We start from the raw sequence: 15,000 nt of genomic DNA, 5'->3' as shown, positions 1-15,000 counted from the left end.
GTTATAATCTAGTGCCACATATTCCAAATATCCTTGCTTTACCTGTCCAATTCAACCAGGTGATTATTCAACCAGCCAATCACCTTACTTGGCTGAAGTGGACAGTACAGTCAAGTCATTTGGAATATGTGGCACTGGATTGTAACTAATGTGTCCATTGTTCCCATCACTGCGTGTGGGATAGCCTGGTGTTAACCAGGAAAAGGCAAATGAGCTTATTAGTGAAATCAGTGATTTCCAGTCTAAGCACACAATGCATAATAATGAAGTCATGGGTGGCAGGATCTTCACGTTCTCAGGCCCATTTTCTCACATTGCAAAGGGAACTTCTAACAGCCGAGGGGTCTGTGAAGAGAATATAGTAGGGCTGTGCTCAATTCCCAGGCCTCGTTAATAGAACTGGCGGACTTTGAAGAGCACCACACACACACCCGTGCACCCACCCACACATGGGCGTACACAGACACACACACACACACACACACACACACACACACACACACACACACACACACACACACACACACACACACACACACACACACACACACACACACACACACACATTCATGCACGCACACACATACGCACATACACACACGCACACACACAGACACAGACACAGACACAGACACAGACACAGACAAACACACACACACACACACACACACACACACACACACACACACACACACACACACACACACACACACACACACACACACACACACACACACACACACACACACACACACACGTGTCACAACAGTGCCATATTTCACTGCAACTTTAATGCCCACTCGTAAATCCTCAATATGAAATCCAGCCCTGCCAGCAATGTGATTCTCAGTCGCCTTTTTCCTTCCCTCTTTCTCTCCCTCTCATCTGTCGCTCTTTCTATTCCTCTTTTCCTCCCACTCTCCATCGTCCTTTCTTTCTGATCCCTGCATTCTTTCTGTCTTTTTATGTCTCGCTCTATATCCCCCCCCCCTCTCTCTCTCTCTCGTAATCCCTCCTTTTCTAATCTGCCGTTTACACTTCCTATCTTTCTTTTTCTTTCTCTTTCACGCTTTTACTTTTTCTTTCTGCCTCTCTCCTTCAACCTCTTCCTCCTGCTCCTCCTCCCTATTCATCTCTTTATCTCTCTCTCTCTCTCTCTCTCTCTCTCTCTCTCTGTCCATCCCTCCGTCTCTGCTGCTGTGTCCAGGTATGGATATGATTAACGGTGCCATTGACACTCTGCTGTCCTCCACTGGTAAGGAGGACTGGACGCCTGTTATCCTCAACGTGGAGGACGCCACAGTCAGCGTCATCAAGGAGAAGGTGAGGAGGGCGGGCACACGCGCAATGACCGACACAGACACACACACACCGGGCACACGCACACAGACACACACAGACAGACACAGACAGAGACACAGACACACACACACACACACACACACACACACACACACACACACACACACACACACACACACACACACACACACACACACACACACACACACACACACACACACACACACACACTTGTTCTTATTCGCACTCACTCACTCACACACACTCTCTCTGTTCAATCATTCTCTCTCTCTCTCTCTCTCTCTCTCTCTCTCTCTCTCTCTCTCTCTCTCTCTCTCTCTCTCTCTCTCTCTCTCTCTCTCTTCCTCCCTCTCCCATCTTACACACACTCACTCACTCACCGTCTCCATGCCACTTCCTCAGTTACTTACTGACACGCACACATGAGCGTAGAGTAGACATAATTAATCCAGCAGGAAATTCAGGTGTCCCATGGTGGCCCAGTGCAGAATAGAGAGCTCAAGGACTCGCTGCCACTCGCTCACGCTGGCACTCAAGAATAAAAAATCACTCTCACACACTCTCTGTCACTCACTCACACATGTGTTCTCTGTCACTCAATTATACACTCACTCACTCACTCACTCACTCACTCACTCAGTCCCTCTTTTCCCAGCTTGCTATAACTTATTCACACACACTCTCTCCATCACACACACGCATGCACGCACGCACGCACGCATGCACACACACACACATTCACACACACACACACACACTCTCTCTCTCTCTCTCTTATTCACTCGCACGCCTCTTTCTTTCATCTGCCCCCCGCCATCCTCAAAAGGAGTCACACTTCAAACGTAGCCGCCAAACACTTTGAAACCAAGTGGGGGCCAAGAAAGGCACACACAGGAATCGCATAGAATACACACACCACACACACCACACACACACACACACACACACACACACACACACACACACACACACACACACACACACACACACACACACACACACACACTGTAGTGTATATGTATCCTACCTGGCCTGCAGGTCAGTGCCTTAATAGACAGTAGAATAGTCGCCTCAGGGGAAGAGAGTACGTGCACAAGAACAGGAATGGGCCACACTCACTTAAAGTTTCAAGCTGACAACTCTCCTCTATAGAATGCATAGGATCTAAAGATCTAAGATCTAAAAGAAAGTTGGATGCTCTTACTTTCTAAATATTAAGTCAGTTGTGTGTGCCTCTGTCTTGAATGTGTTTGTGTCTGGGAAGTTCTGTGAGGAGTTCCAACTCGCGTCACATGACAGCAAAAGCTGGAGTTATGGAAATATAAACTATTTCTGCCTGCGCACATAAGTTGTTTAAAAGATCTCTGATAGCAAGTGATTAGCCAAGTGTTATAATACATGGCTCACCTTATCAGTTGCAATAGGATTTAGTTTTTAAAGTATTTGTGGGGGTGCTTTTTTATTATAGAATAGTTGCAACTTTGTGGGCAATGTTGCTGGGAAACAACAACGATAGCTCTGGTAAAATGATTTAGAACATTTGTCTACTGCCGATCTAATAGCTCTCCTTTTAAAGGTCTTGTGGTGATAAACTGTCTAAACATGTTTTTATAGTACCAATACCCAAGAGTGTAGCCCAAAAAAGGTTGCCAAGTGTATCATCACCTTAGCAACAGTACCATAGCCTGATGCAGTACCGTACCAGATCTGTTGCAATCCGATTTTAGTTTTAGAATCTTCCTTTAGAACTTGGAATGCTTTTTCAGCCTGTGACATCATGGTCAGAGACACATGAAGAAGCACTGAACATTCATGCTAACTATGTAGTGCACTACAGAACAAATGATAATTTCGGGGACATTTTCTCTGATTAAGCTATTTATTTTTACCCCCCCCCCCCCTTCATATCATGTGTTCTAGTTGGGAGCAGAGAAGGGTTTCACCTCCGTGACATAAGATGTGCAGACAGCAGGGATGCTTAACTGTTCTTGTCCTCTCCTCGTCACTTTACTCTCTGTCCTTCATGGGCTCTGTCCTTTGTTAATGTATCATTCCTGTGCATGTTCCAGTGATTTACTGTACCTCCCTGAAATTAGTTTAAGCTGGCTATTGGATGTCCGCCTGCAGTACTTCAACTGTCCTTCTGTCTGAGTCTTGGAAGAGGAGGTGGTGTTGGTGAATGCGGAGTGCCACATGTGTTTCATGTCCTTCACGAGCTTAATCCTTATTTATTTATTTGTTTCTACAGGATTGTTGTGTCTTTATTGACAAGAGAGTTAAAATCATGACAGAGTGTGGGCGAGAGAGATGGGGTAGGGTTGAGACATGACTCAGGCCAGACTCAAACCCGGGTCCCCATGGGCATGCAAGGGCTTAGTGCGCGGTGCCACAGCGCCGTAGATTAATTACATTTTAATGTTTTTATCCGAGTGCCACATTCCTTTCCATGACTTGCGTGCAAAACGAATACTGCCGCTCTTCCGTTTAAAATCAGAATATACCTCGCATTTTCCGTGCTCAATGACAGTACAGTTGACTGTATGGGAGTTATAGATCTGCTTCAACTGCCCTGTGCCGTCCTCTCTGACCCCTGCAGGAGGAAGAGGAGGACGTGATCGTGGAGTGCCGCGTGCGCTTCCTGTCCTTCATGGGCGTGGGCCGGGACGTGCACTCCTTCGCCTTCATCATGGACACGGGCAACCAGCACTTCCAGTGCCACGTCTTCTGGTGCGAGCCCAACGCCGCCTGCGTCTCCGAGGCCGTGCAGTCCGCCTGCGTGGTGAGTGAGTGGCACTGGCAATCACACAAGGCAGACACCAGGGCACACGTACGCATGAATTTGCAAAGCGAAGCGAAGTGAAGTTCGCCATCATTCATTACGATGAGACAAGTGAAGTAGGGGGTCGAACGGGGTTGAAGCGAAGTGAAAGTATTGGGCCCAGTTTAATATTATGCAAATGGGGGTGAGAATTTCGCCTGTGGTGGCTATTCCATTCAACAACATAAATGTTTTAAGTGATTTGATTGGCCACTCTGACCTGCTGACCGTTAAGCTGTCAGAATGGAACGCTGAATTTTGCCGCTCTTCGCTCATTCGGCCACCATGTGTCCCTGGCATGAATGAAAGTGAAGCCACCAGGGACACTCAAATTGTCATACACAGCATTACACAGCACACAATCCTCAGTGGACACAGAAATTGCATTTTACATGGACAAATTATGATTGAGATGAATTAGAGAACCCAAGATGTAGGGTTCCAATTAAAGACCCATTACATAATGCACTAGGATATGGAAATGCATGTGATATTGAAATTGTAGAGGCTTGGGCTTCAGCATCCCCTTGGCTCTTGGAGCCCTGGGCCTGAGCCCAGTAGGCCCATGTAGTAATCTGTCCTTAGCATGTTATGCCTCAGTGGGGAGGGGGCGTCTCCAAATGACTCATGGTACCTATGCACGGGTGAGGCATAAAATGCAATTTCGTTGTGTGCAGTGTTCACTTGTGTGCTGTGGAGTGCTGTGTCACAATGACAATGGGAGTTGGAGTTTCCCAATGGGCTTTCACTTTCACTATGGAAGAGGATGGGGGAAAGCACTAGTTAATTACTGCCCTACCAACCTTGTTGGTTGGGAATGGAACTAACAACCATTGGGATACAATCGTGACACCCTAATAGGCCTACCCATGACTGTCCACATGTGTACACAATTGTCATATTTACAGTGAGAACCACTGCTGCCTCCTTCTCGACCAATGCAATCTAACGCATTCAACATACAGTACAGTGCATTTGTAAAAGTTACCTGTTTGTCCAAGGACTTCAAAGGATTTCAAACAACTTCAACTGTGACAGGCTCAAAAAGAACTCTCCTCTTTGCATTGCTTTGAAGGTATATATAGAATATACAGTACAGACTTAAAATTTCCATGCAGAATGCATTGTCAATTAACTTCATCCTCAATCTTGAACCCTTGATGTGTCTTGTCTCCTCTCTTTACTTCTTGCCCAGACCCCATTCACCTTTTCACCTCTCCTCTCTCATCTCCTTTCCACAGCTGTGCTAGCATACAGCAGTGTAAAGTATCATAATGATATTTACACCCTTATCTGAAAGTAGAAACAAAATACTGTGCCTATGTCACACCAGATGTCTTGTCATTGCATTGATCACTTTTAACTTCTTCCACCTTTCATTCTCCTCACCGCTTCTTTACTGCTCGTTTCTTCCTTCTAACTTCTCTTATCTTTTCCTCCTTTCACTCGTCTCTTCTGCCCTCTCCTCTTATTCTTCTCTCCTCTCCTACAGCTGCCCTATCAGAAGGGTCTAATGGTGCGTTCTTACCAAAATATATGAAATATGTATTGCATGTTATACCACATACAGTGTGGCCATTGAATTAATAATTCTTCTACCCCTTCTCTCCTACAGCTACGTCTCTGGTGGCTCGCTTCCTGTCCTCCCAATATATAGGAAATATGAAATATGTACCGCATGTCATATGTTGATATAATTGAATAGAACTCCTAATTTGTTCCACTGCTCCTTTCTCCTCTTCTTTTCCTCTCCTCCTCTACTTCTGCTGGCGCGCTTCCTGTGTTGAAATATGAAATATGTACTGCATGTCATATGTTGATATAATGAATAGAACTCCTAATTTGTTTCACCTCTGCTTTCTCCTCTTCTTTTCCTCTCCTCCTCTACTTCTGCTTCCTGTGTTGAAATATGAAATACTGTATGTGCTGCATGTCATATGTTGCCATTGAATGACTGACTCCTAACTTGTTCCACCTCTCTCCTCTCCTCCTCTACTATAGCTGGCTCGCTTCCTGTCCTGAAATATAAAATATGTTCCCATTGAATTCATTTGAATTGCCATTGAACTCCTACTGTGTTCCACCTCTCTAATGAATAACTCCTAACTTGTTCCACCTCTCTTCTCTTCTCTCCTCTCCTCCTCCCCTTCCCCCCAGTTGCGCTATCAGAAGTGTCTGGTGGCACGCTCGCCGTCCTCGCAGCGCAGCGACTCCTGCTCGTCGCCGCCCCCTACGCCCGGCTCGGTCACGCGCCGCGTCACTACCAGCGTCAAGCGCGGCGTGCAGTCGCTCATAGACACTCTCAAACAGAAGAAGCAGCCCGGCAGCCCCGAGCTGCCCACCCCCAACCAATGACGCGAAGTGGGCGGTGCCAAAGGAGCCCAGCAGCATCAAAGAGAACAAGACCATCATCCCTGGCCCCGCCCAGCCACACTCCCGCTTCCACTACCGCTCCACCAACATCACGCTGCCACATCACTGCTGACACCTACTGGCATGGAGTGGAGTGGCGGGTCATGATAAAAGAGACAAAGGACTCGTTTTGAGAAATATTCTATGTATATAATAATTCAACTTACAAATGACTTAACTGTGCAGCTGGATAGAGAAAAGACACAGAGAGAGAAAGGGATGGAGGAGAAAGATGGATGGCAACTAACCAATGAAAGAGCGTGAAGATGTGGATTTAGAAAAGAAAGAGCTGCCACGCAGTGCCGTTATGACACACCATTTCACCGTTGCCCTTTGATCTTCTTTTGCATTTGCTGAGCAGAGGTGGACAAACTGGGTTGAGAAAGTAAAAGTCCTGCCGTAGCCTGGTGAGCCAGACTAAAACACGAAAATATTGGTCTAGAATCACTTGGTTCAGATAGCTGAGGCTTGTGGGTGGGACCAAACCATTGTCATTGTGGTTCAAATTGCCTCAGCACTGCCTCAGCCAGTGCTACATAAGACCAAACAAACAACTGCTTTTACATTAGCCGTAGCAATCCTGCTCTCTCCCCCATTCTGCCAAAGCCAACTTCGAAGAGTACAACAGGGAGGGAAAAAACCTCCTGTTGTGATTGTTAGGCCCTAGCTGATGCCTCTTAGTGGGAGATCAACTCGGCAGGTAAAACTATTTTTTTGCTGCTGGGCAGTTTTGTCTAGTTTACTAGGCTAGTCCTGTCGTGTATTCCTTCAGCTGTTGCTCTCAACACAGGTTGTGCTCTCACCAATGAAGTCATTTACCTTAAATATCTGCTTGGGGGTTCCAAAATGGCAGTTCGGTAGCAAACTAGGTTAAATTAACCTGTAGGCAGTTTTCTTGGGCCCCTTTCATACTAAGGAAGATACGCACATAGGAAAACGCACGGTAATGTATCCGTCACGATACATTTTGAAAACAACCACTGACGTGGAGAAATCTGAAAACGCTGGTTTCGCTAATGATACACACACACAATAACGTTTTAGCTACATCGTTTTAACCACGCACATGTATATTTTTATTTATGCAGCTTAATGTGTACAGGTATCATGTACTGTCGTTATCTAAATAGCAGATCTACCACTTTCTGTAGGTTTACTCAGCTTAACTATAATTTTGTTCTTGGAATACCCTCCCTGGATAGTGATTGGTTGGCGCAGCAGATAGGGTGCGGGGTCTTTTTACATTTCTAACCCAGGATGTCCATTTGCCTCTGTAGCTGAGCTGCCTAAAGCATGAACCCACAATGATGTCTGACCGACACGCTCCACCAGTCCCGTCTTCACACCACAAGAACAACAAGAAGTCAACAAAATAAGTAAATAATGAAATAAATGAAAATATGTATAAAAGGGCCACATGTGGAAGTTTATGGGACAATGGACTTGCAGTCCAACTTGAACTTCTTCTTACCAGCGGCAAAGTCAAAGTGTACTCTCCACGCTCTCTGTCCTGTGGGCATTTACCGGTACTCTTTCTTTTTTCTTTAAAGCTTTTCTTTATTTTTCTTCTTTTTTGTTGCAAGACTGCTGGGATTTCTGTGTGTGTATTCTTGAGAGCACAGGCCCAGGAGTCAAACGCTGCAGTTTGTCCTCGTTTTCTTGTGCCACACTGTGTGTACTGTACATCATTTCAGGCAGCACAGCACCTCAATGTGCAGATATATAGACATATAAGCGTGTGTGTGTGCGCGCGCGTGTGTGTATGTGCGCGCGTATGTGTGTATGTGTGTGTTTGTTTGTTTGTTTGAGTGAGTGTATTCACACTGTCACCCAGGAATGAAACCGAAAAGCCATAGTGCTGGGAGAGGCAAAGGCATCAGGCATTTCAAAGTATTCAGACACATGTATGATGTATACGGTACGTACATTGGCATTCACAACGGCACGCACACAAACACACTGACAAGGAATGACTGACTTTTTTTTTGCGCTGTAAGAGAAAATACACCAACCATGATGATTGTGTCACATTTTTGCAACCTTATTTTTCTGTTTGGGTATGGGAGCACCAAGGTTATTTGCAGCACTGTCAATTCAGCGTGGACTTTGATTCATGCATTTGGCTATGAATATGAATTATGAATACATGGACATCTGAGCATTGAGGGCAGCATAGATGTGTGTCTGTGTGTGTCTGTGTGTGTGTGTGTATCAAAGATCAAAGGTGTGTGCATTTGTCACGATTGTCCGCCAAGAACACCACCCTCACATTCAGTGTCACACATGCATAGGCAAAAAACATGTGCATACACTACACACATATGCATACACACTCTCTAATCTGGCTGTGTATGGGGGTGGAACACTATCCCACACTATTCAGCTGTTGTGAGATTTAACACTCACTCACCAATGCAAGAGAAGGGCTCTGTTCCCAAACACTGTATATCCCTTTTCAGAAATACACATATTTAAAAAGAAAAGGTTTTTTTTTTTAATTGTGCTTCTTGATTCATTGAAATCACTGTTGTTTTGTGGAAAATTATTTTTCAGTTTTAATTGCCCCATGCTATGGGCAATTATGGGGGAAAACAAACAAAAACAAAAAAAAGGTCTAAAACTCGCATTGAAATGGCTTTTATAGGTGTTTTGGAACAGAGCTCTTCGAGAGTACTGAGTCCCTCCTTGCAGTGTCTTCAGCACCTTTTAATCCTCATGCATTACGTTAAATTAAAAAAAAAGAATGAAATGAATTGAATGTGATTTCTACAACCAAACTAATCTCAATTTACTCACAAACTGAACCAGCTGGGGATAAAAAAAGAAAAAAAAAATAGAGACAAAACATTTCTTCTGTTATGGCTCATTTTTACACCATAGTAAATGTAATCCATTGTGAGAATAAAGGCATTTAAAGACAATGGCGTCTCAGAGGTTTGATTCATTTTGCTTCCATGAAAATGGTAATATTCTGGCAGTATGTCTTCATGTGGCAGTATTCAATTAAGGACTGTATAATGTCAAGCGGTTTTGTCATGTATTGTATTAAATCTGCAGACAAGGTCATCAATGGAGACAAATTCAACAATCATTTGGCCATTAGGAAAGACAAAAAAGTGCTGTAGGCAGAAAAGCATTTTATATTATGGAGTTTGTTTTGACAGCTAAATATATCCTCTGGAAAAACAACACCAAAAAAAATCATCCATATTTTTCTAATTTATACTGCATGTCTGGTAATGCTTTCATTTACAAAATCTGGCATTGACTTGCATGGACTCCAAATATCCATGTTTTGTATTTGCAGGTGTCTGCATGGGTCAAAGTGCTTTTTTTATTGTCCTCATCACTATGTGCAAAGGTGTTTTGTCTTTGTGTGCATAAGCCTGTGAAATTGAATCAAACAAAGGTACATGCATACTGTGTGTGTGTGTGTGTGTGTGTGTGTGTGTGTGTGTGTGTGTGTGTGTGTGTGTGTGTGTGTGTGTGTGTGTGTGTGTGTGTGTGTGTGTGTGTGTGTGTGTGTGTGTGCGCACGTGTATTTTGATGTGCATGAGAATATCCAATCAAAGCCAAATTTTGGTCTGTGCGTATGTGTCTGCATGAAAATATCCAATCAAAGCCCAATGTTAATGTGCATGTGTATGTGTGCATCCGTGTTTATGTGTATGCACGTTTGTATGTGTGTATCCATGTTAATGTACTGTATATGTACATGTATACCGGTATGTGTGTATGCATATTAATGTACTATATATGTGAATAAGCATGTGTATGTGTATATGTGTGTGTATGTGCCTGTGTATGCATGTGTATGTTTGCATCCGTTTATTTATGTATTATGTGTATATGCATATGTATGTGTTTATCCATGTTAATGTATATATTATGTGTATGCACATCCCCCCTGCCTGGCACCCTCACAGCCAGGGCCGTGGGTGGATGGCGATGCCGTGGATGCTGCCGCTGGAGCGTGATGCTGGGATGGAGGCCACGTGGTGGTGCTGGTGGTGGCTGCTGCTCTCCCTGTTCCTCCAGTACAGGTAGGACAGCGCCGGGTTGGAGCGCACCGGAGGCAGGTTGGGGGCCCGCGGGAGGGTTGGGTTGTTGAGCGGGGCAGTGTGGGAGGCGGCGGAGGGCGGTGGGCTGCCGGGGAAGACGGCCGGGGGCAGCATCAGGGGCATGGGCCTCAGCACCTCGCTGGGTCCCGTCCGGGGCTTGAGAGAGGAGGAGGAGGAGGTCGAGGTTCGGCCTGGGCCTTGGGTAGGAGCGGTAGGGGTGCGGATGGGGATGGCTTTGGAGACGCTTGGTCTGGGCGTGGGATTGCCGGTGCTGGAGTTGGAGGTGGTGAGGTATGTGGAGCCCTTGTTAGCTGAGACGATTTTTGTCTGATGCTGCTGCTGCTGCAGGTGAGAAGGTTTGGATTTGCCTGGCAGAGAGAGAGAGAGAGAGTATTAAAATGGTGAAAATGTTCAACGCTTTTTTTTCAGTCAGCAGTTCAAAATGGTGCATTAATGCAGCTCAACAGCCAGTGAAATTGCACAGCTCTCTTGACTGCTCCTGAGCAACATTCAGTCATTGACTGGGGGGAAGGCATTTTGCTGTGTAAACAAACTACTAGGTTTTTATCAATACAGCACAGAGTGAAACAATTTCCAGAACTTGACCAAAAAAAAGGGTATTGAAATCCAATGCCAAGCATTCCCTTCCATTAAGATTTTATCTTCTACGTTTGTCCTGATCTTCCGTAGAATGAGAACTCGCAGGCTTAATATCTTTTACCTACACACACATATAGGCATGTGAACGGTGATTCTTAGGCATTTTAGGAAGAAACACATGGTGTGCATTCCAATATGCAGACTCCCTTCCTCCACTTATGGTTGTGGCCTCACTTTTTGTTTACGCCCCACCTCCGTGGAGAAAACAATCGAGTTTCCCCGCAGTCAGCCTTCCTTCTTCATTCACCATCCAGCAAATGAGAAAATGACGTTACAATTGAGCTTTTGCGAGATATTAAAATACAATGCTGCTGTCAGCAGGGCTCTAAATTAACTTTTTCCACCACCAGCCAATTTGGCTAGTGGACATTTTTTCTTACCAGCCAAACAGAAGTTCAACTAGCCATTTTTTTTATCTCACCAAAATAAACCATGCGTTAATTATGTTGTTTTTAATTATTCCATTAAACTATATCCTCAACACAGATAAACAATATAAACATTATACTCAACATATTTCACTGTTCAGTTTATTCTATAATTATTTAGTAATTATTTTTATTACCTGCATTTTCATTATTTTTTATTCAATTTCCTCTGAAAACAGTGAATTGCATCACACATGCCTCTCACATACCAGACCTACGCTGGACCATATACTGTACAGACAGCCAAACACTAGCCTATTACACCATCACCCAAACCTCACATGCAGTATAGGCCTACACCTCACACAAAAACAGCATGCCTTCAACACACATGTTGCACACATACCAGACTTTCAACATACACTAGCCAAACACACACAACCGAACACTACAAAACCTCATATCCCCCACACAGTAGGCCTATCACTTAAACTTCACACACAGTAGGCCAAATGCCATGGACAATGCACAGAAGAGAGGGGTGGGGAGGAGAAGAGGAGGACACACACACACACACACACACACACACACACACACACACACACACACACACACACACACACACACACAGCCAACTCAGTGCGATGTGTATGATGTCTGCATTGTGTGTTTCTTTATGCTGCTGCTGCTGCTTTTTTTAGGTTCCTGTAGGATTAATACTTGCTTCACTGTAATATCATGCGCTTGGAATGACAGTAATTAGGCTACGCTATGTCTAAAATAGTAGACATCCAATAACATCACGGAGACCACCAGCTTTTACTTTGCTACTTTCATAGCGTCGCTAGTTTTTTGTTACCGTTTTTTTTTTCACTTACTCGTTCATCCATGTCAAACTCGTGCATGGTCTTTCCGATGGCGTGGGCATTATTAGGAAACGACAACTCCATCGTAGGTAGTTGTGAGGACCTCGCAAATATCAGACGACTTCTGACAGCAGGGCTACACGGTTTTGACAGACAGCTGTCATGCTCCTCCATTCATGCCGTTTTCGCTCCACCACCACCACTCCATTTCAGCGTCACTACAGTTGCAAGTTGCATTCACCGACACATAACCTTGCTCTAACCACTGCCACATTCTTTTTCACCCGTCCAAAACCTACAAAACCGAAGTAATCCGCGCTAGTCCGCTCATTGAAAATATTTGATCAACAGTAGTTCCAGCGCGGGCATCTAACATGCAGCCAATGAATGTGAAGCTGCGTTATTGTGATTAACGGCCAGCCAATGGGTGTGGGCTACATCATGACGGTAGGCCTAATGTTCATGGGTAATGTAGGCGCCGTTTTACGTTCATCAGACGGCAGTCAGCCACAGATCTGTGCTGGCAGCTGTTTGACGTTCGGGCGCGCGCTAGAGTCTACCGGCCAATTTGGCTAGTGGATGATTTTTTCTACTAGCCAAAATGGATTTTCACCCGCATTTGGCGTGTTGGCGTGCGTTAATTTAGAGCCCTGGTGTCAGTGATGTCATCAAGACGTATTACTTCCTGGTACGAGGCCACATGCACAAGTGGAGGACGCAAGTCCGCATATTGGAATGCACACAAGATTTGATCAGAACCACCAGCACTCAATTTCAAGTCGAAACTCAGTTTTTGACAAAATAAAATAAATAAAATGTTGAGTTGCTGCCTTAGGGGTTTTATAGGACACCCACACACCGGCAGGCCGCATCCTTTTTCATTGGCACAGACTTAAAAGCATCCCCCACACACGCACACATGTGACATCCACACGCTCTCCCAGTGCTGTTTTGGCCCCAGGCACGGCATCTTAAAGGAGAGGATGTCAGATGCGCTCAGTGTCACCAAGTCATTACATCATTAATGACCCAACTCCACACAGATTTCACGCCCGCTCCGAATTCATTAATAATTCCCCCCTCCGCACTTCACTTCAAATTTTAGTACACCAGAGAAGAGGGGAGAAAAAAGAAGAGGTGAAAAAAAACCTCAAAAAAAGTCAGAGAAGATTAAAAAAGGTGAAAAAAAAGAAACAAAATTGTCTCATCCCTTTCCAACTTTTGGAACAGTTGGCTCATTTACTAGATCAGTGCCTTCGGAAGGACACTAGGAAGAAACACGAAGGAGAGACAAGTGAGCAGGGTGAAGGCATCCTACACCCTCATCTGTAGACTGAAGTGCCCTTGAGCACGGCATCCATAAGACATCCAACCCCACACTGCTCCAGAGACTACAAACCTGCACCTAAATAACTGCAAGTCACTTTGGATGAAAATGTCTGCAACTATGTCATGTTATGTAAAAAATATAACGGAAGAATATAAGTCCCCACCACTTTGCACCTCTCTTCTACATGGATTTTTCTATTTTCAAAATACCCAGCTGCGCACGCAGACAGGAATCCCAAAATGCTACGTGGCTAGATGTTTAACATAGGAAGTTCTTTTGTAAGGGCATTTTTTTCCCTTAAAGACATTTTTTGGGACTTTTTATGCCTGTATTTGAGACAGGATAGATTAGGGGTGTGACAGGAAATGAGTGGGGAGAGAAAGATGGGGAAGGATCGGCCAAGGACCACTGGCCGGAATCGAACCCGGCGCAATGGTACGTCTTAGCCCATTGAGCCACCACACTGCTTTTTGCCTTTATTATGGTAGGAGAGTTGAGGAGGTGATGGTGGGAGGACAGAGAAAGTGGCGGGGAGAGAGAGATGAAGCAGGGCTGGGAAGCTAACCAAGACAGACTGGATGAACCTGGGTCTTTTGGCACCCCTCCAACCCTTTTGACTCATTATTATTGCAACAGATTTGTCAGCCCCTCAACTCACCTCCTAAGGACTGCAGCGAGGCCTTGCTCCTGTGGCATCCCGTCATGGCTGGGGTGGACCTGCTGGCTTTGGTCTGACGGTTATTGTTGTAGACCTCTGCGACGCGGTTGGGAGTACTGGCTGAAGCGTGCGCCTTGCGGCTCTGGCCTCTGTGGTGCTTGTGATTGTGATTGGAGCGGGAGCGCTTGTCCTTCTTGGACAGGGCATTGCTGCTGCCGCTGGCGTTGGTGCCGGTGCTGGTGCTGGTGCTGGTCTGGATGCCCTCCAGCAGGCCCTTGGCAGCCGCGCGCGCCAGCACCTCCGCAGCCGACGCCACCACCTCCGACTCCATCTGCGGAGAAAGGGAGATGCAGAGGGAGGTGAGTGAGGTGAGATGAGTGGAGGTAAGGGACAACTCAGTGTGATTCAGGAAAAATTGGAGATCACTTTGCGGATGTGGCATGAGCTGCCGAGAGGGGAGGTAGGCGAGAGGGGTGAGATGGAGGAGGTGTGGAGTGGTGGTAT

General features: G+C 45.4%; 2 protein-coding genes across 2 annotated transcripts in view; one reads left to right on the top strand and one right to left on the bottom strand.

Moving 5' to 3' along the window:
* Positions 1 to 6,666, top strand: part of LOC134439462 (amyloid beta precursor protein binding family B member 2-like) — a 93,172-nt gene extending 86,506 nt beyond the window's left edge. The window contains exons 15-17 of the mRNA XM_063189351.1: positions 1,208 to 1,323; positions 3,920 to 4,102; positions 6,299 to 6,666. Coding sequence (XP_063045421.1) covers positions 1,208 to 1,323; positions 3,920 to 4,102; positions 6,299 to 6,496 — 497 coding nt within the window. The 3' untranslated portion in view covers positions 6,497 to 6,666. The remainder of the gene's footprint in view (positions 1 to 1,207; positions 1,324 to 3,919; positions 4,103 to 6,298) is intronic.
* A 3,703-nt stretch (positions 6,667 to 10,369) lies between these two features.
* The window catches only part of LOC134439461 (putative methyltransferase NSUN7), an 80,196-nt gene continuing 75,565 nt past the window's right edge, over positions 10,370 to 15,000 (bottom strand). Inside the window, exons 13-14 of the mRNA XM_063189350.1 lie at positions 14,497 to 14,827; positions 10,370 to 10,982 (exon numbers count right to left, since the gene is read on the bottom strand). Of these exons, the coding sequence (XP_063045420.1) occupies positions 10,474 to 10,982; positions 14,497 to 14,827 (840 nt within the window). The 3' untranslated portion in view covers positions 10,370 to 10,473. The remainder of the gene's footprint in view (positions 10,983 to 14,496; positions 14,828 to 15,000) is intronic.

Source organism: Engraulis encrasicolus, chromosome 23 (assembly GCF_034702125.1).
Source record: "Engraulis encrasicolus isolate BLACKSEA-1 chromosome 23, IST_EnEncr_1.0, whole genome shotgun sequence".
Lineage (NCBI taxonomy): Eukaryota > Metazoa > Chordata > Actinopteri > Clupeiformes > Engraulidae > Engraulis > Engraulis encrasicolus.
Note: the sequence above shows the minus strand (reverse complement) of the source record. Positions and strands in the feature narration are given on the sequence as shown.